Source organism: Cervus canadensis, chromosome 32 (assembly GCF_019320065.1).
Source record: "Cervus canadensis isolate Bull #8, Minnesota chromosome 32, ASM1932006v1, whole genome shotgun sequence".
In the NCBI taxonomy this organism is placed as follows: domain Eukaryota; kingdom Metazoa; phylum Chordata; class Mammalia; order Artiodactyla; family Cervidae; genus Cervus; species Cervus canadensis.
The window spans coordinates 806,263-834,003 of record NC_057417.1 but is presented as its reverse complement, the minus strand read 5'-3'; the positions used below and the strand labels follow the sequence as shown (position 1 = coordinate 834,003).

At 43.2% G+C, this 27,741-nt stretch overlaps 2 protein-coding genes and 2 pseudogenes across 4 annotated transcripts in view; 2 read left to right on the top strand and 2 right to left on the bottom strand.

Annotated features, from left to right (window-relative positions):
* The window catches only part of LOC122432858 (poly(A)-specific ribonuclease PARN-like), an 853,726-nt gene that overhangs the window by 260,811 nt on the left and 565,174 nt on the right, over positions 1-27,741 (bottom strand).
* Positions 4,782-13,536, top strand: LOC122432860 (SH3 domain-containing protein C23A1.17-like). 2 transcript variants are annotated; one of them, XM_043455124.1, is made up of 3 exons: positions 4,782-6,435; positions 6,496-7,058; positions 12,862-13,536. In XM_043455124.1, exons 1-2 carry the CDS (start codon positions 4,991-4,993, stop codon positions 6,896-6,898), a joined length of 1,848 nt encoding a protein of 615 aa, XP_043311059.1. In that variant the 5' UTR covers positions 4,782-4,990; the 3' UTR covers positions 6,899-7,058; positions 12,862-13,536. The 2 variants fall into 2 exon arrangements, with proteins under 2 accessions (XP_043311059.1, XP_043311058.1); XM_043455123.1 differs by having other exon boundaries at positions 4,782-7,058.
* LOC122432872 lies at positions 8,035-9,792 on the top strand (annotated as a pseudogene).
* Positions 21,230-22,581, bottom strand: LOC122432864 (annotated as a pseudogene). Its single transcript, XR_006266979.1, has 2 exons — positions 22,054-22,581; positions 21,230-22,018 (listed from the first exon to the last, which is right to left on the bottom strand). The product of XR_006266979.1 is annotated as a heterogeneous nuclear ribonucleoprotein C-like (transcript).

The window sequence follows — 27,741 nt, the reverse complement described above, 5'->3', positions numbered from 1 at the left end:
AAGATTGAGGGCAGGAGGAGAAGGGGACGACAGAGGATGAGATGGTTGGATGGCATCACTGACTCAATGGACATGGGTTTGGGTGGACTCCGGGAGTTGGTGATGGACAGGGAGGCCTGGCGTGCTGCGGTTCCTGGGGTTGCAAAGAGTCAGACACGACTGAGCGACTGAACTGAACTGAAAAAGAAAAAAGAAGCAAAGAAATACAAGTCTGGACACAAAGGAGAGGGTAAGAGGAATCACTTCACTTTACCCACATCACTCTGCCCCCAAGGCAGCCCAACTCAAGTGAAAGAGAGGTTTTCTCAGCAGTGATTTCTCCTGCAAGGGAAGGGAGAGCATGGGACTGAGTGGCCAGCCTTCCCAGTTGTGTAGGATGTAGGGGAAGGGGCTTGTTCCTCTCTCACCCCACCCATAGTTACCGAATCCTGAGTCCAGGACCAGAGGACGGGAAGAAGCTGGGTGAGTGGAGATAGGATTCTGAGGGCTTTAAAGGGATGCAGATCCTACTAGCTGCATCGGGACTCCATCCGGAAGCCTGCCCGTGTGTCGCTGTGAAAGCCTCGCTGGCCAACTGACCCACAGGCGCCCTCAGTGCTCCAGCTGCCTTACCTACACCACCCGACCCCTCTGTGGCCAGGTCCCTGTGCGTGCTCCTGACAGCAGCAGTGAGAGCAAACTGCGGTGGACAGCTAGTGAGAACACTCAGGAAGCTAGCCTCAATCTGTGAGCCGGGGACAGAGGACAAGCTTGGCGGTGCCAAAGCTAAAGCACCATCTTTGGGAAAACAAAAGAGAAACTGTCAGAACTTTGCAGGATCCAGAGAAGACATAGAAGCTTAGGAATTCTGCCACAAGAGGGAGCAAGAAGCACAGAGTAGATCTACCCCATAAGGTCTGAGAAAGCCTCAGAATCGGTAGTAAAAACTGGAGAAGATGACCGCTACTTTACGAGTGAAACTAGCAAAGCAAAACTCCAAGGAACGTGAAAGATGAAGGTAACATCACACCACCAAATGATCACAAGAATCTGCCAGTAACCAAATCCAGAGACACTGAGATCTTCTATTCACCCAATAAATAATTCGAGTAGCTGTTTTAGGGAAACTTAAGTGAGTTTCAAGAAAACACAGAATGACAATTCAGTAAAATCGGGAAAACAATCTACAAACAAAACGAAAGGTTTAACAAATACATAGAAATCACAAAAAAGAACAAAACAGAAGTTCTGGGCACTTCCCTGGTGATACAGTGGTTTAAATCCACCTTCCAATGTAGGGGACTCAAGTTTGATCCCTGGTTGGAAAACTAAAATCCCACACATCCAGAGGGCAATTAAACCCTGGTGCAGCAACAACTGAGCCCACATGCTGCAACTACTGAAGGCCACACACTCTAGAGCCAGTGCTCCACAGCTAGAGAAGCCCTCGGACCACAACTAGAAAGTAGCCCCTGCTTGTTTGCAACTAGAGAAAGCCCTCATGCAGCAATGGCAATGAAGATCCAGTGCAGACAAAATAAATAAATAAACAGAAGTTCTGGAGCTGAAGCATACAATGAATGAAATGAAAAATGCAGTCGAAAGCAACCACAGATGGATCAATAGAAGATTCTGTGAGATAGAAGATAGGAAACTAGAGATTATCCAGTTAGAGATCAAAGAGAAAGGAATGAAAGGAACCTATGTGGTCCATGGATCCATCAAAAAAAAAGAAGTATTTTCCAAATTATTAGTTTCAAAAGGAAAAGAGAAGGAGAAGGCAGAAAGTTTATTTGAAGAAGTAATGTCTGAGAACTTCCTAAATCTGTGGAGCGATCTGGGTATCCAATTTTGTGAAGCTCATGGGTCACCTAACAAAGTCAGCTTAAAGAGATCCTCTCCAAGGCGCATTAAAAAAAAAACAAACTATCAAAACTCAAAAACCAAGAGAGGAATCTTAAACACAGCAAGAAGGTGGGGAAAAAAGCCTGTAACTTACAAAGGACCTCCTTCAAGCTATCAGCGGATTCTCAGCAGAAAACTTAAATGCCAGAAGACAGTGGGATGATACACTCAAGAGTGTTCAAAGGAAAAAGCAAAACAAAACCTGCCAACCAAAAGTACTTTACTGGCAAATCTGTCCTTCAGGAATGAAGGTGAGATAAAGCCTTTCCCAGAAAAATCAGAACCTGAGGCAATTCATCACCACTAAACCTGCTTTATAAGAAATGCTGAAAGGAAGTTTCCAAGCTGAAATGAAAAGATACTCATTAGTAACATGAAAACATGTGAAAATATACAACATACGGATAAAAGTAAGTATACAGTCAATTCAGAATATCTAAATACTGTGATATGATGAAGTGTTAACCACTTAGCTCCTTTTGCTTGGGGGTTTTGTTTTTTCCTTTCAGCACTCTTGAATATATCATCCCACTGTCTTCTGGCATGTAAGTTTTCTGCTGAGAAGCCACTGATAGATTAAGGGAGTTCCTTTGTTATTAAGGTTAAAGAACAAGAGTATTAGAAATACCTACAACTATAATAATTTGTTAATGAATAGATGAAATAAAAGAGATAAATTATGACATCAGAAAGATAAAAGGTGGAAGTAGGGGGGAAGAGTTTTTGTCTGCAATTGAAATTAAACTGCTATCAGCATAAAATAGATGGTTATATCTATAGGACATTATGTGCAAGTCTCATGCGCAAGCCTCATGGTAAACACAAAGCAAAAAGCTACAGTAGATTCACAAAAGCTGAAAATGGCTTTAGTGTAGTCAACAAAGCAGAAACAGTCAACAAAGCAGAAGTGAATGTTTTTCTGGAATTCTGCTTTTTCTATGATCCAACGGATGTTGGCAATTTGATCTCTGGTTTCTTTGCCTTTTCTATTCATAACGGAAAAGAATATAAAATATAAAATATCTTGTGGCTCAGCTGGTTAAGAATCTGCCTGCAAAAAAAAAAAAGAATCTGCCTGCAATGTAGGAGACCTGGGTTCGATTCCTGGGTTGGGAAGATTCCCTGGAGAAGGGAAATGCTACCCACTCTACCATTCTAGCCTGGAGAATTCCATGGACTGTATATTCCATGGGGTCGAAGAGTCGGACACGACTGAGTGACTTTCACTTCACTTTCATATACAGACAGATATACATATGAATTACTTTGTTATACAGCAGAAATTAACATTGTAAATCAACTACATACTGCAATTTTCAAAGTGCAGCTTAAAGTATGTCACATCATGTCATGGTATATTTCTCATTGTTTAGTCGCTAAGTCGTGTCAGACTCTTTCATGACCCCATGGTATATTAGCACTATGTAAAACCAAAGAGAGACCAACACCTTTCAACTAAAAGACATTATCATGTAAAAGAAATCTATTATTTCTGAAATTTAAATCCAGGTAGTATCATGTTAGCTACTGGAAAGTTAACAAGCAGTTGCTCATTTTTCTTCTGGTTGATGAACGCCTTCCCAGCCAATAAAGGAATCAATAAGTTCATTAAGTTATTGACTTAATAAAGAAAAAAATACTAATCTGGGGTGTGAAAATGGCTTTCTCTGAGAAACTATATTGTTACCATTACCTAATCCCTATCTCATATCAAGGACTCGCCACACCATTGATTTTCAACAATCCACTGCTGAAAGTCTTTGATCTGTGCTCCTATATAAGAACTACTTTTTACTATCAGGAAGTAAAGCAAACATTTCTTCCATAAAAAGAATAACTTAAAAAAATATATTTTCTCAAAAATATCCTGTGGTTTGGAACTTCTCTGGTAGTGCAGTGGCAAGGACTTGGTGCTTTCACTGTCAGGGTCTGGGTTCAATCCTTAGTGGGGGAGCTAAGATCCCATAAACCCCTGGGTGCAGCTAGGGGTGGGGGGGGGGAGATGTTAATGAGTTACTATGTTGAAAAATTGTAAAACGCGGCAATTTTCCATTTTAAACAAGATACACTAAGAAGTGTATTTTAATACTATTATTGATGTTTGTTTCCATTAAGACCAAGAATGTAAAACTGTAACAAATTCTGGTTTTGTTACAAATACTCTACAATAAGCTCAAAACAATGTAAATTAAATACACCAATTTTTCAATATTTTTTCAACTAATTTAACACTATAAGGAAAATTAAAATTTCCTTGGTGGTCCACGGGTTCTACTGCAGGGGGCAGGGTTCTATTCTTGGTAGAGGAAGATCCCACATGCCTCACGGAGTGGCAAAAAAAAAAAAAAATCCCACCAAAATAAAACTCAAAACAAAACTTAAAAAAATTGGAAGGAAAATTAAAACAGAAGAAACTTAAAAGACGGGGGAGGGGCGGGGGAATTCACCTCTAGGTCTGCTCTCTAGGCAAGCAAGTAATCGCCCAGTCACTAGGAGGGAAATAGCTAAGGTCCGAATTAAGATATCTATCAACAGACTCTAACCACGTCTTCACCAAAACCAGGGAAAGCCTTTAACTCTGAAAAGTGGTTAGCACCTGACACCAAGTGATTCCTAGCTGGGAAGTGGAAGTTACTGGACAGAGCCTGCCCTTTGCCGTCCTTCAGGATTCGCCCCCGTTCTGGAAGGCGGGGGCTCGAGGGAAAGGATGTAGATACGTCTTTCTACGGCGGGGACACCGAGCACGTCAGGTAAACGCTCGGTTCTCCGAAGGTCCCAGGCGGCACACGCACACGCGACTGGAGCATGCGGAGGAAGCACTGCGCATGCGGAGAAGGCGGACCGGGTTGGGGGCGGGGCGATGGGGCAGCCCGCCTTGGGGTAGACTGCGCATGCGCCCGGCTCTGAGGTGACGCCATTTTTTTTTTTCCTCTCTACGCGCAGGTGGGTGGTGGCCGAGCTTTCCCGAACTCTCGTCCTGCCTCCTTCTTGGCGCGCCCCCAACGCGTCGCCATGGCGACCCAGCGGCTCTTGCCCGCCTGTGGCGACGCCGCTTGGCTGGTAGTTTCTGCGGACCCGGCGGCGGCGGCGGCGACAGTCGGAGCTCATGGAGGTTTCGGTTAACCACGTCACCAAGACCAAGGAGCGGTCGTGCCTGGGCCGCTGCAAGCATTTCTTTTGGCTGGGCGTCACCTTCGACACGGTGGGCGCGGCCACGCTGTTCACCGGGGTCTTCTCCCGTTTGCACTACTATGACATATTCCTCTACCTGGGTGCCAGCATGATCTTCCTCAGCCTCCTCTGGTGGACTTTCTGGTACAGCGGTAACATCGAACTGTCTTCTGAAGAGGCCTTGAACAGCCCCTACCGCCTGCCCTCCGCATCCACGCTGGAAGTCCTGAGCCAGACCATCAACAACCGCTTCACTTTCACCATAGGCAGCGTTTCCAACACCTTTATGCGGATGCGGCGGCGGCGGCGGCTACGCCAGAGGTTCCTGGAAGGGCAGACGGCTCTGGATATGACCGTCACGGGCCAGGTCGAAAACCAGCTAGACCAAGACAAAGACCGGGAGGAAGGGGCCGCGGAGAAGGGCGAGGCTCAGGACTTTGGCAGCAAGGATCTCCCCAAACCCGAAGCTATCAAAAGTTTTAAGGAAGCTTGCTCCCAGGTGCCCGATGCTGGTGACCTGGGCCGTGAGGCTAGTCTCCCAAAGTTCGTTAAGGGACCGTCGACCAGTCTGGTGCAGCCATTCACACCGTCTCCTCTGGACCAGCCTCCAACTCCAGTCATCCTGACTTCTAAGAGCCTGCCCGTAGTCTCCTTGGCTTCTATGAGCCAAACTGCCCCTATTCTGACTTCGAAGAGCCAGCCTGTAGTTGCCTTGGCCTCTACGAGCCAGCCCCTTGCAGTGACTCTTGTCTCTAAGAGCCAACTTGCAGCCCCTTTGGCCTCTACTAGCCAGCCTCCACCTCTCCTGACTTCTAAGAGCCAGTCTGTAGTTTCCTTAGCTGTAGTTTCCTCTACAAGCCAGCCCCCGGCAGTCACTCTTGCTTCTACAAGACAGCCTGCTGTCCCCCTGACTTCTACTACTCAGCCTCAGGTGGTCTTTGCCTCTAAGAGCCTGCCTGTTGTCTCCTTGTCCTTTGCAAGTCAGCCTCTGACCATACTTACCTCTCAGAACTACCCCCTGATGCCTGTGACCTCTCAGAGCCAGCTCCCGGTGCCTGTGGCCTCTGAGGGCCAACCCCTGGTACCTGTGGCTTCTGAGGGCCACCCCCTGGTGCCCAGGGTCTCTCAGAGCTACCCCCTGGTGCTTCCGGCCTCTCAGAGCCAGCTCCCAGTGCCTATGGCCTCTGAGGGCCACCCCCTGGTATCTGTGGCTTCTGAGGGCCACCCCCTGGTACCTGTGGCTTCTGAGGGCCACCCCTTGGTGCCCAGGGTCTCTCAGAGTTACCCCCTGGTGCCTAGGACCTCTCCGGGCCAGCCCCTGGTACCTAGGGTCTCTCAGAGCTACCCCCTGGTGCTTCCGGCCTCTCAGAACCAGCTCCCAGTGCCTGTGGCCTCTGAGGGCCACCCCCTGGCGCCTATGGCCTCTGAGGGCCACCCCCTGGCACCTGTGGCCTCTGAGGGCCACCCCCTGGCGCCTGTGGCCTCTGAGGGCCACCCCCTGGTGCCTGTGACCTCTCAGCGTCAGCTTCAGAATCTTTTGGAGGTCTGTCAAACTGGACCACCATCTCTTCAGGCCTCCCAGTCGCCGAGTCTGGCCATCATCTCTCTGCTCCAGGTTCTGCCCACCGAGTCTTTGCAGACCCAGCCTGTGGACCTTCAGGTGGCCCAGGCTATTCTGGAGCTTCAGACCATGTATCACACCCAGCAGGCCTCCCAGAGCACCTCTTTAGTCCAGGAAATTAGACCAAGCCAGCCTCCATCTGCCCAGGAGTTTCACACAGAGCCAGTTGCTCTTGAGACCCCCGCCACCAGCGGATCAGGAGCTAAGTCAGGACCGTCCTGATGCTGCGGCCCTGCCTCCTCAGTCTCCAGCTCCAGCTGCTCAAGCCCAGCAGTCAGAGCCCTCCGGGCTGGTCCCCACCCTGGCCCAGGAGAGGAAGAGTCGCTCCATCTAGCACAGAAGCAGACCCCAGCTCTCTGAGTGGCCCTCAGGCCTCCGCCAAGTAAGTGATTTAGGAGGAATACCTGCAGTATTCCTTAACTGTTTCCAGATCCGTGTTCTGGTGGTTTCCTCAACTGCCTCTGTTCAGACACATAAAGTTACTGGAGGTGAAGTGACCTGTTCCTTCAGGGATTTGATTATTTGAACTTAGGTAGGTTTTTGAAACCTAGTTCTCTGAGTGGGTGAATTGTTGTTAAGGCTTTATGGCTCTACCAGCCGGAGGGTGTTAATTACCTTCACTCAGGAGTTCTAAGGTTTGGGGGGGTGTGAAGGTGGGGAGATTCTACAAGTTTCTGAAACAAGATAAGTTTAGGTGGTACAGGACACAGCACAAATAGCAGTGAGCCTTCCAGTGGAGAAGGTCTTTTCAGTTCTTTTTCAATCTTTTTGATTATATGAAGGAGAATGTCCTTAGTTTGGGGTTACTGATCTCTAACACCTCTGTGATGCTTTGGTGGGCAATACCTGCACCCAGCTAGGACTTAATACCATTCATATTAACAAAGTTATTTTAGTGGATAACTTCTATCTATGCCCAGTATTACTAATTTCTCTGTTTCCAATAGTGATGGTTGCTTTTTGAAATCCACTTACTTAACTAAAATTATTTTACATGAGTCAATGTAAAGGTAAAAATTAATCGTGGCCTGAAACTTGGAAAGATTCTGAGATTTGGAAAACATTTTGTTGTTTGTATTAAATCATATACACTTATGTACCATAGTACACATATGGATATGTGTACTGAATCACACGACCCTTTATGCTGACCTATGAGATGAATGTTATGGTTAAGACAGCTGAGGAGGAGGTTCATTGAACTCCCAACCGACCCCTTGTCAATTAGAACAATAGAAGAGATCATGTGAAGGTCAAAATTGGTGACCCTGCTTCTCAGTGGTTTAAGTGCCGAGTGTCAGTTTACTGGTCTTTTGTCTCTAACCCCGTGTGATAAATTCCTTGAGGGGGTGCAAGGAGGAAGAGTATGGAGCAGAGCAATACTTTGAGATTATGTTAATGCTCCTTATTTACGTGCTACCAACATATTCCAGAAGGTGTTCATCCTTATTTCATATTGACTGGTTTCATCTCTGACGTGAAATACAACTGAGTATTAGGTGGAAGTCAAACCCTTAATTTCCTTACAGTTTTCTCCAATTCATCTTTAAGAGAATGTGTAAGTTTCTAGGTATACACACACACACACACACACACACACATATATTCTATAGATAATCATAGGGGCAAAGCATTTTAGCTCTTTTGATTTTTATACAATCTGGACTTGTGGATTCTAAAATGAAATACATTCAGTGATTTAGGTTTCTTTTTTTTAAACAGCAAAACACTAACAAATTGTAATAATTCCATAAGTTAAAGATTTAGTGTTATTGAAAAAGATCATTTTCCCATTAATTCATATGATTGAAATAATTTTCCATACAATTCTTGAAGGAGCGTTTGCTAAGTGCCAGGAATAATGGTGAACACATATAAACACAAAGGTTGCAGACCTTGCCATCAGAAAGTTTAGAGACCATGTTCTTTAAAGAGAAGAACACTTTAGACAAGGAAGGAGAAGGGGTAGCCTGGTGTCTACCCCTTATTTTTGACAGGAACTGTCGTGCAGAGCCTTTCAAATAATTAATTCATTGGCCTGGCATTTGTTGAATTTCTATCAAGTGCCAAGCATTCCATTAGGTGTTAGAGATTCAGAGATAAGTTGCCCCTGTTCTCCAAGCACTCAGTGTTTATCAAGGGTGGCAGATCTAGGAATAATTAACACAGTGAAGATCCCCTGGAGGAGGAAACAGCAAACCTGCTCAGTATTCTTGCCTGGAAAACCCCATGGACAGAGGAGCTGGTGGGCTACATACAGTCCATGGGGTCGCAAAGAGTCAGACATGACTGAGCGACTGAGCACGCACACACACACAACAAGTGCTGTAACACAAGTCTACTTGGTCTTCCAGAATACAGGTGTGGGCTGGGTGAGGGATTTTTGATCTAAAGCCAGTGCATAGCAACGAAGACCCAGAGGTATCCATTGGATGAAGAAGACGGAAAGAACATTCCATGCATGGGGAAAAATCAACAGAAAGACTCAGAGGTTTAACAGTCCGTGACCTGCTGGGGACACACTTGGGAAAGGATAATCTGAGGCTGTAGTCAAGAGTGCTTGGGGGTTTTCGTTCCTGGTGGTCGGTTGTCGAGGTTAGTGGGCAGTAACTGAGCCAAGATGCTTCGGAATCTGCTGGCTCTTCGTCAGATTACCCAGGCAGTTTGAGCATAAGGTTCCAGGGAAACAAAAGCTGTTTGAGGAAGGTAATGGCATTCCAGTGCATCTGAAAAGTGGGCTAGCTGATGCCCTCCTGTATAGAGCCACCATGATTCTTAAAGTTGATGGAATGGCCTATGCCATATATCGACTGACTATGACTTCATTTCCCAAGAAGCAGGATTGACTTCAGTTTATCCTCCCAGCAGTCACTTGGCTCAACTCTGTTCAGCTCACCATGAAACCAGTTATCTGATAAATAACTGAGTTTTGGGGGGATCAATATTTATTGACTTGTATTAACTGCCACCAATAAAGCAGTCTTTACCATGAAAAAAAGAGTTCCTGGGACTCCAAGATTGGGAGGTGAGAAAGTGAGAAATCTTTGCAGGCCTTCTTGTTTAAAAATTGCTTATTTATTTTTGGTTGTTCTGGGTCTTTGTTGCCCTACATGGGCTTTCTTTAGTTGCGGCAATCAGGAGCTACTCTTCATTGCAGTGCACAGGCTTCTCATTGCAGTGGCTTGTCTTGTTGCAGAGCACAGGCTACAGGCACAAGGGCTTTAGCTGCTCCGTGGCATGTGGGATCTTCCTGCACCAGGGATCGAATCAGTTTCTCCTGCATTGGCAGGTGGATTCTTATCCACTGTACCACCAGGAAGTCCCCTTGCTGGCTTTTTAAGAAGGGTAATTGCGTTCATAATTCTACCTGCGTGCTCCGTTATAAAGTAATGGCAATAGGCCAATAATTAGCGAATGATTGCTAAATTCTCTCCCGGCTAGTTCTAAGCTGAAAACAGCCCTCTTTGATGTTCGCAACAGTTTCTGACTGGAGTGTAGGCTCTTTGGGTATTCACCCTGGAAGACACTGTCAGTGCTTATTTACTTGGGCACAGCATTTTCCTTTGGCTACAAAGGTGGTTGCCAGGCCCTTTCTAGCTTCTTGGACAGCACTACCATAGAAATGAGTATTGTTTCCCCAAGGAAAGGGAAGCGTAGGCAAGGAAAGCTTTTTTTATATATATAATTTATTTACTTATTTTTGTGTGTATTTCTGTTTTGGCTGTGCTGAGTCTTCATTGCTGCGTGCAGGCTTTCTCTAGCTGCAACAAGTGGGGATTACTCTCCGGTTGTGGTGCACAGGCTTCGTATTGCAGTGGCTTGTCTTGTTGCAGAGCACAGGCTCTTGGGTGTGGGTGCTTCAGCAGTTGTGGCTCACCAGCTTAGTTGCTTCATGTCATGTGGAATCTTCCTGGACTGGGGATCGAACCTATGTCCCTTGCATTGGCAGGTGGATTCTTATCCACTGTACCACCAGGGAAGTCCCAAGAAAAGCTTTTTATTAAAAGAGATAGCTTGTACACAAAGGAAAAAGTGGAAAAGAAAAAAACACACAACTACAAAACAAAACTTTCAGCTCCTGGAGTAGAAAGGGTGAGTTGCTTTTATGACAAAAGGGAGGGTTTGTCTGATAGAGCACTGATGACTTCCAGAAGTCGTCAACCTTCTTTGGTTATCAGCAGGTTGCTCCGGAATAGGGAGTGCTTCTGTGAGGGGAAGAAATGCATGAGAATTTTCTGTAAGAAAGCACAGGAACAGATAAGGTTACAATTTATAGTTGAGCTTCTTGTCTTGTGGCAACTAGGTGTACTCCTTAGTGTAACAGAGATGAAGTTAATCTTTCATTCCCGCTGGCCCGGTTTTTTGTCTCTGAGCCCCAGACCCCTGGGGCGTTTGTTCTTTAGCTCATAAGGCCTGTTTTTCTCAAGGCCCTTGCCCGGTCCTTTTCCAAAATGGCTATGCTCTTGTCTTCCTGTCTCAAGATACCATCAGGTAGGATTGACACCATTTTGATACATTTCTTTATATTGACAGTAGGATGAGTACTTATCTAACATGGAGGCTGAGACTTCCTTGGTGGGAACTGAGATCCCACATGCCATGTGGTGAAAAATAAATAAATAAAATAAAATGGAGGTTGGCAATATTTTTTTCTATAAAAGCCCAGATGGTAAATATTTTAGGCTCGGTGGGTCAAAAGGGAAAATCTGGGCTATTACGTGGCTGCTTATATAACAAGAGAGTAACTGCTCCAGCCCACCCCCACCCCCATTCCCACTCACTGGGGGGTGGGTTGTACAGCTGCTTTGACTCCAGTTGCCTCAGCTGGAATCACCCACCTGACCAAGAGCAGCTGGCCTAAGGCAGAGGGAGACTGGCCTGGCCAGTCAGGTTCGCAGGCAACATGCTGTATTTCACTCTGCCCCAGTGACACCCAGGTCCCAGGGTGCATTCTCTCCTCTCGGAGAACCCGGCCCATCTCCTTGTCATCTGCTGGCCAGAGGAGAGCTGGTCTGCCCAGTCCCTGACTCCCCGATTGCGATTCCACCATTGGGTGCCTGCCATCTGCCGACTGCGGAGTTTAGAGTGCTCAGGTGGTAGCGTTCAGGCCCTGAGCAGACCGCTGGCCAGGCAGGCAGGCCCTGGGAGCTCTGGGGAGAGCAGGAGTAGAAACTGGTGCCTGGGCTTGGTCTTGGAGGCTCACAGCCACAGCCCACAGCAGAGCAGGTGTGGAGACTGGGAAGAGGCGCTGCTGGCAGCTGGTGAGTGGAGGCCAGATGTGCTGCCAGACCCTAGGCTGCTCAGGCCAGCCCCTCGCAGCGCAGAACTATCCCGCATCATCAGTGTGAGGTTGAGAAACCCTGATCTAGAATAAAAAAAAAAATTATGCTATAATTCATGAAATGCTTGAAGAAAAATCTTGTTTTGATCCTCAGATGACTCATTGCCTCTTTTTTTTCTTCTTAAAAAAAAAAAAAAACACCACACCAACATTTATTTGGCTGCAGTGGATCTCTGGTTGTGGCATGTGAGATCTAGTTCCCTGACCAGGGATTGATTCTGGGCCCCCTACTTGAGAACGTGGAGTCTTGGCCTCTCGACCCCCAGGGAAGTCCCAGATTCACTACCTCTTAAATAGTAGTAGTCACTTCTCCACTAGACCATGAGGATCTCATTCACCTTTGTTTTATTCATCTTTGTGTTCCCATTTTGTATAATTTGGAATCAACACACATACACACACACGGGGAATTTGTTAATAATAGTAGCTAGCATTTATTGGGTGTTCATCATACATTGCCCACTGTGCCAAGTAACTTACAGGCTTTATCTCATTTGTCACAACAATCAGAGACAGGCACCACTCTTATCTCTACTTTAAGGAAAGGAGATTTGATTTTGGAAGGTTATGTAATTCTTTCAATGTCATATAAATGGAGAAGCTGGAATTGATATATAATTAATGTATAATTTGTTATAAAGTGTATATGATACGCTTTCCCTGCAAGCAATAGTTATTAATGAGCGTTTTTCTTAAGCCTGTTAGTCATAACAAGCTGTAATACCCTGGATCAGTCTGTGGCTTAGTTCTCCATTTAAAGCTCTACTTCCAGAGAGAATGAAAATCAACAACTTTTTAAATTTTTTGTTCCACTCTCATCTCAAAATTGCTTTTTTCTTTCCAGAACCCACCAGTATTCCTCCAGATTTCAACACCAAGTTTGTAAAAGCACAAATACTTACCTTCACCTCATTTTGGAAACCTCCAGCTGGAGTCCTGACCTATCTCAGACCAGCAAACGTAACCAGACTGCCTCTGCCAAGTATACGTTTCAGGGTTGGGGAGAATGTTCCAGCCTCAGATAATAAAGACATTATCAGAATTTTAAGCCATAATAAACTGTGCCAATGAACAGTTTGTTGAACAGCCCAAATGAACTTTGTATTAAAATAAGTTAGTTTTTAAAATAGATTTCTCTTGTAAAAGCATTCCAGCATTCTAAGTGGAAAATAATGTCACATACTTTGGGTAAAGATATAAGGACAAATCCCACAGAAATAGACATTGAAAAATGTGGCTTCTTTTTTAAGGATACCGTATGGCCTCATCAAGCTATCAGAAAGATTAGTACAATCAATGTATTACAATTTGTATGTTCATTTGTTTTAAATAGCAGGAGTTTCCCTTTTTCCCAAGGATTTAAACCTACTGATTTGATTGCATATATTAATGATAACTTCCAGATGTTCAAGCTGGTTTTAGAAAAGGCAAAGGAACCAGAGACCAAATTGCCAATATCCGTTGGATCATCAAAAAAGCAACAGAGTTCCAGAAAAATATCTATTTCTACTTTATTGACTATGCCAAAGCCTTTGACTGTGTGGATCACAATAAACTGTGGAAAATTCTGAAAGAGATGGGAATATCAGACCACCTGACCTGCCTCTTGAGAAACCTGTATGCAGGTCAGGAAGCAACAGTTAGAACTGGACATGGAACGACAGACTGGTTCCAAATAGGAAAAAGAGTATGTCAAGGCTGTATATTGTCACTCTGCTTATTTAATTTATATACAGAGTACATCATGAGTAAATGCTGGGCTGGAAAAAGCACAAGCTGGAATCAAGATTACTGGAAGAAATATCAATAACCTCAGATATGCAGATAACACCACACTTATGGCAGAAAGTGAAGAAGAACTAAAGAGCCTCTTGATGAAAGTGAAAGAGGAGAGGGAAAAAGTTGGCTTAAAGCTCATCATTCAGAAAACTAAGATCATGGCATCTGGCAGATAGATGTGGAAACAGTGACAGACTTTATTTTTCTGGGCTCCAAAATCACTACAGATGGTGATTGCAGCCATGAAATTAAAAGATACTCCTTGGAAGGAAAGTTATGACCAACCTAGACAGCATATTAAAAACCAGAGACTTTGACAACAAAGGTCCATCTAGTCAAGGCTATGGTTTTTCCAGTGGTCATGTATGGATGTGAGAGTTGGACTATAAAGAAAGCTGAGCGCCAAAGAATTGATGCTTTTGAACTGTGATGTTGGAGAAGACTCTTGAGAGTCCCTTGGACTGCAAAGAGATCCAACCAGTCCATCCTAAAAGGAAATGAGTCCTGATACTCATTAGAAGACTTGATGTTGAAGCTGAAACCAATACTTTGGCCACCTGATGCGAAGAGCTGACTCATTTGAAAAGACCCTGATGCTGGGAAAGATTGAGGGCAGGAGGAGAAGGGGATGACAGAGGATGAGATGGTTGGATGGTATCACCGACTCAATGGACATGGGTTTGGGTGGACTCCGGGAGTTGGTGATGGACAGGGAGGCCTGGCATGCTGCGGTTGCTGGGGTCGCAAAGAGTCGGACACGACTGAGCGACTGAACTGAACTGATTAATGATAATTAAAATTCATGTGGGACTGTTCTCCTTCTATGTTCTTCCTTTGTATCATTGGATTATTTATGCAAGAATGCTCTAATATAGGGATAGTTTCTTTTTTTAGATTTCCAATTACAAGCAAAAGTACGTGGCATGGTATGTTTTATCAAACCTTCCAAAAGTGTTAGTTGTTTTTATATTTCTTCCCATTTTCTGTCCCATGCTTCAGTATTTATGTGTTCAGAATTTTTAAAAATTAACCCAAGCTGGAAGCCTTTATGCATGGCAGATAACTTGGAAAAAAGAATAATGGCAGGACATTATGCTAAGTGAAATAAGCCAGTTACAACAAGACATACGCTGTGTGAATCCACCTATATAAGGTTTCTCATGTCAGAGAATCAAACTCACAGAGACAGAAAGAAGAGTGATGGTTTCCAGAGTCTGGGGATAGTGGGGGGCGGGGGTGGGCAGTTGTTTAACGGGTACAGAATTTCAGATGAAAAGGGTTATGGAGATCGGTTGTCCAACAGTGTGAATGTACTTAACACTACTGAACTGTACATTTGAAAATGGTTTAAGATGGTAAATTATATGTGTGCATGCCTGCGTGCTAAGTTGCTTCAGTCCTGTCCAACTCTTTGCAACCCCATGGACTGTAGCCCACCAGGCTCCTCTTTCCATGGGATTCTCCAGGCAAGAATACTGGAGTGGGCTGCCATGCCTTCCTCTGGGGGATCTTTCTGACTCAGGGACAGAACCCGTGTCTCTTATGTCTCCTGCATTGGCAGGCAGGTTCTTTACCCCTAGCACCACCAAAACTTTGTGTATTTGACCACAATCCAAAAAGAATAATTGGATTAAACCAGCAATTTATAAACCATTTAATATATAGAGATTTATTTTTAAGTAATAAATATATGCAACAGCTGAGCTTCTGTATATAAAATGCACCAGGTAAGCACAGTTGTTTTGCTGTTGTTGCTGTTTTTAATTTTATTGAGTGTTTGTTTATTTGGCTGTACCAGGTCTTAGTTGCAACATGTGGAATCTAGTCCCTTGACCAAGTATCGAACCCAGGCCCCCTGCATTGGGAGTGTGGAATCTTAGCCACTGGACCACCAGGGAAGTCTCAGCAGAGTTGTTTTAAGAATTCAAGAGCTATAGTTAGGAATTCAGAGAAAAATCAACTTTAATGTAGTGCAGAATAAGGGACCAAGTAAGTGCAAAGGACATTCTTGGAGGGCAGAGTGTGTGTACATACGCACATTTCAGGAACCTGCAGAAGAGTCTTTTATCTTGCAGAGGCTAATCAATACTAGTATGATTGGATTTTATCTTGGGTAAATAGAGTTGGTTCTTAAGAATTGTGATTAGTGACCCTCAAGCGCCACCAATGCTGAGAAGCAGATAGTCACCTTGAAGGAAAAATAGAAACAACTTTACAACCATCTTAGTAAATACAGGTACTCAGGTATTTTACAAACACTGGGTCCCCAAGTGACTGGCTACCTAGAGCAGAGCTGCACCCCCAGCCAGGACTCCACACAGGCCTTGACATGAAGAAGAAACAAATCTTACTAAAAACATACATGTATGAATCAATCAGTAAACATACAATAAAGTGAAAACACTAGACTCTTCTGGTTTATCTTACCCTCGGTTTAAAAGAAGTATTTTTATACTACTCAGCCATTAAAGAATAAAATGTTGCCATTTGAACAACATGGATGGACTTGGAGGGCATTATGCTAAGTGAAATAAGTCAGAGAAAAACAAATGCTGTATGATATCAGCTGTATGTAGAATCTAAACAAACACAACAAACTAGTGAGTATAACAAAAAAGAAACAGATACAGAGAACAAGCTAGCGGGTACCAGTGGGGAGAGGCGAGACAAGGTGTGGTGGAGCGAGAGATACAAACTATTATGTGTAAAATAGGCCACAAGGCTATATTGTGCAGCACAAGGAATACAGCCAATATTTTATAACAGCTCTAGATGGAGTATAACCTTAATTAGTATCACCATGTTGTACACTTGTAACATAATATCATACATCAACTAGACTTCAATTTTTAAAAAGTGACATAGAAATAAAACGTTTCATAGGATGAACAAGTTTTTAAAGTTTAAATCTTTGACTAGGTAATGTAATTCCATATTGCAAAATCCAAAAAGCATAAAATAGCACATATTAAAGCCTCCCTTCAACCTTCAGAACATTGCTACTGATAGACATCAAAAATGTTATTAGGGGCTTCCCTGGTGGACCAGTGGTTAAGAATCTGCCTGCCAGTGCAGGGGAGACGAGTTCGATCCCTGGTCCAGGAAGATCCCAAATGCCGCGGAGCAACTAAGCCCGTGCCACAACTCCGGAAGTTCTCACTCCCTAGGTGCAGTGCTCTGCAACAAGAGGAACTGCTGCAATGAGAAACCTGAGCACTGCAGCTCGAGAAAGCCAGTGCAGCGTCAGTGAACCCAGTGCATCCAATAAATACGTAATTCAAACACATAATTTAAAATAAATACATACTTTATACATACATAATTATAAACAATTTAAATACACAAATACATAATTTAGTAAATATTTTAAAATAAATACATGATTTAAAAATAAATACATAATTACATACATAAATACATAATTTTTAAAAATGTTACTGATTTCTTATAAACCCTTTCATTCAAGCATATATATAATGCATTCATTGTATATATATCATTTATAAACACAAAGTGCTTATACATTCTAGTGTTTCTTTACCTGCTTTTTAAAACTTAATATGTATCTCAGAGATCTTTCTATTTTGGGTGTTAAAGAGCTTCCTTTTCTTCTTTTTTTATGAACACAGTATTCCATTGAATAGATGTATCATAATTTCACTTGCTTCCTATTGATGGACATTTTGGTTGTTTCCATTTTAATAAATATTTAAAAGCAATAATAAATTTGGACCTAATAAATACATATTGACCAATCAGCCACTAGTGATTGAGCATTGACTTTAACAATTCCAAAGGCTGTTTAGTCCATTCCCTGCCCCCAAATAAACAAGTGAAAATCGTAAGTGATCTGCCTATACCTAGTTAGTGGCAGAGACTGAACTAAAATCTGACAGCCCTGAGTATGAGTCCTCCTTCTAGCAAATCAGTATAATTATTTCATTGTGTTGTAGTTTCCTTAAAAAAATACATTATCTCAGAGATTTGAATTTGAGCTCAGAAAGGACAATGAATCTTTTTACTTTATTACCCAAACATTTTAATTTTTTTAAGGATGGAGTACAGGAACATGGTTAGCAAAGAAAAAGGGAAATAGTACTAAAAGCTATACAGTGAAAAGTAAATCTTCCTTCAGCTTTTGAATCCCACCCCCCCTGCTCCCCAATCCTTAATGGCCCTTTTCCAGAAGCAATCATTGTTTTTAGTGTCTGGAACATCTATCCAGAGAGTCTGTGCAAAACCCAGCATATATTTTTATACAAGTCTGTGCTTTTTTCAAAAGTGACTAGCAGGATACCATGAATCTTTTTCAGTACCTTCCCTTTATCTGTCCCCCTTCCCTTTTAAAGTTTCTCTAAAGTTAACAAAAGTATATATAATCAAAGCTATGGTTTTTCCAGTAGTCATGTACAGGTGTGAGAGTTGGACCATAAAGAAGCCTGAGCACTGAGGAACTGATGCTTTTGAATTGTGGTGCTAGAAAAGACTCTTGAGAGTCCCTTGGACAGCAAGGAGATCAAACCAGTTAATCCTAAAGGAAATCAACCCTGAATATTCATTGGAAGGACTGATGCTGAAGCTCCAATACTTTGGCCACCTGATGTGAAGAGCTAACTCATTGGAAAAGACCCTGATACTGAGAAAGATTGAAGGCAAAAGGAGAAAGGGGTGGCAGAGGATGAAATGATTAGGTAGCATCACTGACTCAATGGACATAGGTTTGAGCAAACTCCGGAATTATTTTGGGTTCATGGATCCACCTTCTCCCCAGGATTGCCATCCTCCTCCATAAACTGTCTTCCTTTTACCTGACACTTGTCTCTTGGTATTGGATTCTTTAGCGAGGAGCAGGTGAACCTGAGTTCAGCAACAGTATGGAGAAGTTTTTCCAGTACCATTATCAGATTATATTATGGTGAAAGTGAAAATCGCTCAGTCGTGTCCAACTCTTTGCAACCCCATGGATTGTCCATGGAATTCTCCAGACCAGAATACTGGAGTGGGTAGCCTTTCCCTTCTCCAGGGAATCTTCCCAACCCAGGGATCGAACCCAGGTCTCCTGCATTGCAGGTGGATTCTTTACTAGCTGAGCCACAAGGGAAGCCCTATATTATGGTGAACTGCTACAAATAATACATTACTTCTGAAATGTAACATCCACTCAGCTTAGATTTTTGTACTTTGTGTCTTGCATTGCAAAAAGCTAACATATTTGAATATTAAGAAGGGAAAGGAACGCATATTTGCATTACAAAAGGGTTCCCAATCATTCATTTATTTCAAGATTCCAATTATGACTGTTTTCTCAATGGATTCTCTTCTCAACCACCACCACCTTCCTCCAGAGGACTATTACCGTAACCCTGGACTGTTAGACTCAAATCCTAACTCATATCCCCTATTCTTCTCTCGCCATGGGGTCTTGCACACACTTTTCTCCTTGGTTTAAAAGCGCTATCCCCACATAGCCTGTTGACCCTTTCACCCTTAGTGGTTTTTAAATTTTTGATTCAATAATCACTTTCTCAGGGAAATAGATGTAAATTATGCACTTTATAGAACCCAGCAGCAAGTACCATGTTACCTCCTTTAAAGGACTTAATAGATTTGTACTTGTGTGCTAAGTCACTTCAGCCCGGTCCGACTGTTTGTGATCCCATGTACTGTGGCCCACCAGGCTTCTCTGTCCATGGGATTTTCCAGGCAAAAATACTGGAGTGGGTTGGAGATCTTCCTGGCCCAGGGATGGAGCCCACATCTTCCAAAGACTATTAAAGGCAGAAATGGAAACTGTATGACTGTTCATGATATAATTTTGTATATTGTTTTACCTCTTTGGCCTCCAGTTGTTTCATATATGTTTTGTGTCTTCAATTGGACTAAAAGTTCACCTCGTTGATATTCAGTTGCTCAGTCATGTTTGACTCTGCGACCGCATGGACTGCAGCACGCCAGGCTTTCCTGTCTTTCACTATCTCCCTGAGTTTGCTCAGACTTATGTCCATTGAGTTGGTGATGCCATCCAACCGTCTCATCCTCTGTCAGCCCCTTCTCCTCCTGCCTTCAATCTCTCCCAGCATCAGGATCTTTTCCAATCAGTCAGTTCTTCACATCAGGTAGTCAAAGTACTGGATCATCAGCTTCAGCATCAGTCCTTCCAATATTCAGGGATGATTTCCTTTAGGATTGACTGGTTTGATTGCCTTGCTGTCCAAGGGACTCTCAAGAGTCTTCTCCAACACCACAGTTCAAAAGCATCAATTCTTTGGTGCTCAACCTTCTTTATGGTTCAACTCTCACATCTGTACATAATTACTAGAAATACCATAGCTTTCACTATATGGACCTTTGTTGTCAAAGTGATGTCTCTGCTTCCCCCCCCCCCCAAATTCCTGGTTTAATAAAGACTTGTTTATTTTGAGAGAAAAAAAAAGGTCGCAAACATCAGGCTGTTCACAAAAATAACCCACAGTATCAACTTTAAAAAACAAATCTTAAGACTATTCAGTTCAGTTCAGTTCATTTCAGTTGCTCAGTCATGTTCAACTCTTTGTGACCCCATGAATCACAGCACGCCAGTCCTCCCTGTCTATCACCAACTCCTGGAGTTTACTCAAACTCATGTCCATTGAGTCGGTGATGCCATCCAGCCATCTGATCCTCTGTCATCCCCTTCTCCTCCTGTCCCCAATCCCTCCCAGCATCAGGGTCTTTTCCAATGAGTCAACTCTTCGCATGAGGTGGCCAAAGTACTGGAGTTTCAGCCTCAGCATCAGTCCTTCCAATGAACACCCAGGACTGATCTCCTTTAGCATGGACTGGTTGGATCTCCTTGCAGTCCAAGGGACTCTCAAGAGTCTTCTCCAACACCACAGTTCAAAAGCATCAATTCTTCAGTGCTCAGCTTTCTTTATAGTCCAACTCTCACATCCATACATGACCACTGGAAAAACCATAGCCTTGACTAGACGGAACTTTGTTGGCAAAGTAATGTCTCTCTTTTTAACATGCTGTCTAGGTTGGTCATAACTTTCCTTCCAAGGAGTAAGCGTCTTTTAATTTCATGGCTGCAATCACCATCTGCAGTGATTTTGGAGCCCCAAAAAATAAAGTCTGACACTGTCACTAGTTATTTTTCTAGAGGGTGCATTTAACATGCTAACTCTCATTTACAAAAATACATTGTTACATTTGTGTTGAACAGCCCCACATAGCACTCTTATGTGGGGTATAACACACATACTTCTAACTCAAAGCTGCTGTCCGGTTCTACTCAACTAATGAGATTGCCTTTGTACTTAGCGAAGCAGCTACTGTATGAATTGAAAGAATTGTACGCCCTCTATAACAAGAGATTATTTTGGAGACAGTTGATACATCCTTTTTATTGTTAAGTCATAAAGACATATCAAAATTAATGCAAAAATTACAGGGTAAAGACTTAACACAACTACTAGGAGGGTCAAAGGAAGTGAAGATGGGACTAGGTGCAGGGCAATATGAATTAATGAGCATGGGAAGGACAAGGGTGGGGAGAACAGTGAGCATGTGCTGAAGATACTAGGGGAGAGGATCTGGTGAAAATTTTGATCTTAGACAAGCACCTAGGTAAAGAAATAATGGGACAAGATTTCTAAACCCCACTATGTGCTTAAGAGTCATCCTCGCCACTGGTGCTGTCTCTGTCATCCTCTCCTTCCTCAGCCTCTTTTTCATCATCCTTGATCAACTCCAGCTGGTCATCCCCCCATCTTCATTATCGTCATCATCCAGTAGGTCCCCCTCCTCAGCAGAGTCATCTGCACTCCCCACTCAGACTCCATCTTCACATTAGTCTCATCTTGCTTCAGGGAGCTGCCGCTCCGCTCCTCTTCTGACTTACCCTTCTTCATCTCCACTCCTTATTAGCTCTGTTCCTTTTCAATCTTTTTTCCAGGCTTTCCAGTAAAGGACTCACTTTTTGTTTTATCTGGGTTAACTCCTTCTTAGTGGTCTGAAGGTCATCTCTTTTCAACTTTCCAGACTTAGAGGAAGATCCCCGCTGTCCGCTCTTAGAATTGAAGCCATGTTTGCCCCTTCGTGAGGTGTTTCCTGATACCAGCTGGCGTTTTGAGGGCACTACAGCCCGAGCAATAGGAGGAGGAGGAGGAACACGTGCTGGGTAACTGTACATCCTGTCATAACAATCCTGTTGAAAGTCGCAGTCCAAGGCAGAAGATGAGCTGAGTGGAGGGGATGGAGAAGGGTGTTCTGGTACTGACCCGTAATCTCTGCTGCAGATCGTTTCACACCTGCTTTTCCTCGGTTCACTTTTGGCTCTGCAGCCAGATTAATATCTACAACCTGGCCAGCAATCATTCTCCCATCCTCTCCTGCCACAGCAGCTCAGGTATTTCTCTCATTAACACACTGAACGAAGGCAAAACCCCTATGAACAGAGCAACCCACAATTTTGCTGTCTTTTGAGAAGATTGCCTCCACATCAGATTTCTTGACCACAAGGGTATTGAGATTCCCGATGAATATATGAGAGTTCATGGAGCAAGGATCCGTCTTGTTGGTAACATTGCTGGCCATTGTCTCTGATGATATGGTGCCTCACAAAGCTGAAAAACGTAGCTGAAGATCAAAAAAATTGTCACAGGAGGGGGAAGGGAGAAGAGATTCGATTTTGAATCTCCTACCCCTGAGTTCTACGTGGAGAAGCCGATTACTGCTGGAGGTCGGCAACGCGGTCGCAATCACTCAGTCTTCGCCTCTTCACAAAACGTGTCTCTGCTTTTTAATATGCTGTCTAGGTTTCTCAGAGCTTTACTTCCAAGGAGCAAGTGTCTTAATTTCGTGGCTACAGTCACCGTCTGCAGTGATTTTGGAGTCCAAGAAAATGAAATCTGTTACTGTTTCCACGTTTCACCCATCTATTTGCCATGAAGTCATAGGAGCAGATGCCAAGGTAGTTTTTTGAATGGTGGGTTTAAAGCCAGCTTTTTCACTCTCCTCTTTTGCCTTCATCAAGAGGCTCTTTAGTTCCTCTTTGCTTTCTGTCATTAGTGTGGTGTCATCTGCATATCTGAGGTTGTTGATATTTCTCCTGCAATATTGATTCTAGCTTGTGTTTACCCAGTCTGGCATTTCGCATGATGTACTACTCTGCATAGAAGTTAAATAAGCAGGGTGACAGTATACAGCCTTGACATACTCCTTTTCCAATTTGGAACCAGTCAGTTCTTCCATGTCTGGTTCTAACTGTTGCTTCTTGACCTGCATACAGGTTTCACAGGGTGCAGGTCAGGTGGTCTGGTATCCCCATCTCTTTCAGAATTTTCCACAGTTTGTTGTGATCCACACAGTCAAAGGCTTTAGCATAGTCAATGAAGCGAAGTAGTTTTGTTTTGTTTTAATTCCTCTGCTTTTACTGTGATCCACCGGATGTCAGCAATTTGATCTCTGGTTCCTCTGCCTTTTCTAAATCCAGCTTGAACATCTGGAATTTTTTGGTTCACGTATTGTTGAAGCCTAGTTTGAAGGATTTTGAGCATTACCTTTCTAGTGTGTGAAATGAGCACAGTTGTGTTCACTAAGATTGTGATTTATACCAGCGGTTCTTAATTTTGGCAATATTGTCTCCCTGGGGCATTTGGCTATGTCTGGAGACCTTTGCTCGTCACCGTGGCCCAGAGGGGAATGCTATTATCACCTAGTGGGTGAAGACCAGAGATACTGCTAAACATCCTACAATGAGCAGGACAGTCTCCTCCCCTCATTAGGTATTATCTGGTCTAAAATGTCACCAGTGCCAAGGTTGAGAAACTGATTTATATTTCTCCGGGACAAGGAAAGCTCTAAATTAATGGTCTTTGGATATACTTATATTATGTAATCATATATTAAATACATTATATTGTATATAACTTTATATTACATACATGTAATATATGAATATTTATTTATAATTGCATACATAATATGTGAATATGGTATATTAATTAGTAAATATATATACATTATTAATATTCATTAACTACATGAAAGATATACAGTTGACATCTTGTATTAATGAATGATGTTTTTATAAAGATAAGTGACTCATAAAATAACTTTTGACTCTTTGGAAAGGGGAAAGGAACAAATGAGATATTTATTATTGGCTTTGCTATTTAGAAATTATTCATTTGGAACATCCCTGCCATTCAATGATTTGAAAAACATTTCTGGAGCATTGATAGTGACGCTTTCATCTACAGCAAAAATTCATTGGAAGCCATTTCGTACCATATGACCTCATCTCTCTAGACTGGGTTAGAGGAGGGCTTATTGTTGTTATTTAGTAACTAAGTCATGTCCGACTCTTTGCGACCCTATGGACTGTAGCCTGCCAGACTCCTCTGTGTGTGAGATTTCCCAGGCAAGAATACAGGAGCGAGTTGCCATTTCCTTCTCCAGGGGATCTTCCCAACCCAGGGATCATACCCATATCTCCTGCATTGGCAGGTGGATACTTTACCACTGAGCCACCAGAGAAGCCCCTGACTCGAGTTTGGCCAGTGAGAAATTCTTTTTTGGTGCTGTAAGATATCCTGTAACCTTAGAACAAATTCTTCTTTTCTGCTTAAACTAGCTAAAGATAGCTTCTGTTACTTTCAAGCCACGATTGTGGCTTTACCCAAAAGAACTGCTCTGGGGATGAGTGTAAAATTCATCTCTAGAGGAAGACTGCTCTTTTGAAAAACAGTTTAATGGGTCATCTGGGTACATGAAAGTAAAATTTCACTCTAGAGTGAAGAAGCTCAGAGCAATTATGAATAATCATAATACCCAGTGATACAAAAGGATGACTACATTGTAGGCGAGGTTGTATCTCTGCAAGCACATGTTTTTATTTGTTTGCTTTTTGTTGTTGTTGCAGTTGGAGAAAGGAGGGATCTTTATTCCTACTGGTACTTTTTTTTTTTTTAAGAGTTGGAGACAAAAAGCCATGAGAGTCTGAGGAAGGCAAGACTGGATAAAGGAGGCTTTTATCCTGTCACGCTGAGTTGGCCCATGAAACAGAGTGAGTAGAGGATCCATAATGAAGGAACATGACCCAAGAACTCCAACAGAAGATTATGCCACTTAGATTTAGGATTTTTCCTGTATTGTGCTCAGGTGTTATTGAAAAAAAAATTTAACACGGAAGCCTTGTCTTAACTGTGCTTTATGAAAATAAGGAAGAAGCTGTGTTCAAGCTTACAGACAAAGTATTGCAGGGAGTGTATATTGGCACAACCACTTAGGAAAGTTCTTTGACTGTGTCTAGTATTCCTCCAAGAGCAACTCTACCCTAAGACAAATTCTTGCACCTATGAGTCAGGAGACTGTGTAAGAGTATTCATAACAATATATTTGTAAGAGTAGGAAGGAGCTGGGAAAGGAAAAAATCTAAATATTAGAGACAGGAAAATGGATTGATAAATCATGATTGTTGCTGTTTAATTGCTAAGTTGTGTCCAACTCTTTATGACCCCATGGACTGTAACCCTCCAGGCTCCTCTGTCCATGGGATTTCCCAGGCAACAATACTGGAGTGGGTTGCCATTTCCTTCTCCAGGGGATCTTCCTGACCCAGGGATCAAACCCGCATCTCCTGCATTGCAGGTGAATTCCTTTTCACTGAGCCACCAGGGAAGCCCATGCTATATGGTAGGAGAAACACAATTACACACAACAGGATTGGATTCTAGAAGCAAAATGTTGATTGAAAAGAAACAGCAGTATAATACCACACTGAAGTAATTTTATCATTGAAAGACAAGAGAAAATAAATAGTATGTTTGTTGTCTGGGAATACATATGGTAATTGCATAAATAAAAGTTGAAATGATTTTTTAAAAACTCAGGATAGTGGTTACCTTGAGAGGAAGCAGGCAGACGGTGGGGGTCTGGAAGGAGCACATAGGAAACATCAATAATACAGGCTGTTTCATAAGTTGGTTGTACATTCACAGGTCTTCACTTTACTATGTTTAATAACTTACATTAACATATATTCTTTAATTCATATTAGACTTTTTACAAGTGAAGGAATAAAGTAACTGTCAAATTCCTTGACAGTACAGTTAAACTTCTACCAACTGAGAGTGCAAAGAATTGCGATTTTTTTTTTCTTTTTAGCTCTGCTTTGTGGGTATAGGGGAAGAGATTCCCACTTAAACAGCTATCTTGAACATCTTTGTGAGCTACCACGCAATTTCCTTGGTTCCTGGGACATGGATGATTTCTGCCCCGCATTCTGCAGGAAATCTGAAGCAGTGAGGCAAGAAATGGTGTGCCCATATGGAGGCAGCAGAAGGACAATTACTGATTTCACACTGTTGCCAAAACAGAACAGTGCTTTATATTTTAAAAGTTGCTGTACATAGTTTATGCCCTTTTGATATAGTTCTATGCAGTTTCCAAAGGTTGCAACAATTCCCCCTTCTTAGAAAGTGAGGGGAGGGACATCCCCTTTTCCCTCTGCCTCCTTCCCACCCACCCTGCCTTGGCACCTGTTGTTCCCTATGTTAGGAAGACCCTTCCCTGCTTTGCTGGTCTGGCTGACTCAGTAATCTTTAAAAATTTTAAGTTTAAGGGTTAATGCCTTTTGGGAACTGTCTTCTTTCACTTTTTGATTTCTAATCCCAGAATTATCATAGCTCTGAGATTTTGGGGTAAGATGTGTCATCAACCCCGTTTCCAGGAGGGTAAGATCAGCTTGGGTGTTTGTGAGAATAGCCCAGTAGGTAGGAAGAAGCAGGTTTCTGGGTCAAGCCGACTTGTTCAAATCCTGACCCACCCCATCTTTCTGTGGGTTTAGATTAATCACAGGGCTTCCAGTTCTTCATTTTTATTATTGATTTTGATTGGAGTGTAGTTGCTTTACAATGTTGTCAGTTTCTACTGTACAGCAAAGTGAATCAGCAATATGTATACATATACCCACTCTTTTTCAGATTTCCTTCCCCTTCAGGTCACCACAGAACACTGAGTAGCATTCTCTGCTATACAGTAGGTTCTTACTGTTTTATGAGTGCCTGCATGCTAAATTGCTTCGGTTGTGTCCAATTCTCTGCGGCCCTATGTACCTTAGCCCGCTAGGCTTGGGTTCTTCAGTTTGATTGAGGGAGGCTCTGACTCCAAAAAGTTAAAAGTCGACCTACCAAGCCACTGATTAGCCCCTCCCAGTGTCCCCGCCCCTTCTCTGGGAAACTCAGGGCTGGACAGATACCTCCCAGGCAACTCTCCAGTCTCGTTACAGTTGTTGTCCAGTCTCTCATTCATGTCCGACTCCTTGTGACCCCATGGACTGCAGCACACCAGGCTTCCCTGTCCTTCACCATCTCCCGGAGCTTGCACAAACTTATGTCCATTGAGTCAGTGATACCATCCAACCATCTCATCCTCGGTTGTCCCCTTTGCCTCCTGCCCTCAGTCCTTCCCAGCATCAGGGTCTTTTTCTAATGAGTCGGCTCTTCACATCAGGTGGCCAAAGTACTGGAGTTTCAGCTTCAGCATCAGTCCTTCCAATGAATATTTAGGACTTAGTTCCTTTAGGATTTACTTGTTTGAGCTCCTTGCTGTCCAAGGGACTCTCAAGAGTCTTCTGCAACACCACAGTTCGCCTTCTTTATAGTCCAACTCTCACATCCCTACATGACTACTGGTAAAACCATAGCTTTGACTAGACGGACCTTTGTTGGCAAAGGTCCAACTCTGAGTCAAAGTTGGCTCGGTACAGTGCACTGGCTAAGTCGCTTCAGCAGTGCGTTCTTTGCGACCCCACGGACTATAGCCCTCCAGGCTCCTCTGTCCATGGGATTCTCCAAGCAAGAACACTGGAGTGGATAGCCATGCCCTCCTCCACCGGACCTTCCGGACTCAGGGATCGGACCCAAGTCTCCTGCATTGGCAGACGGATTCTTTACCGCTG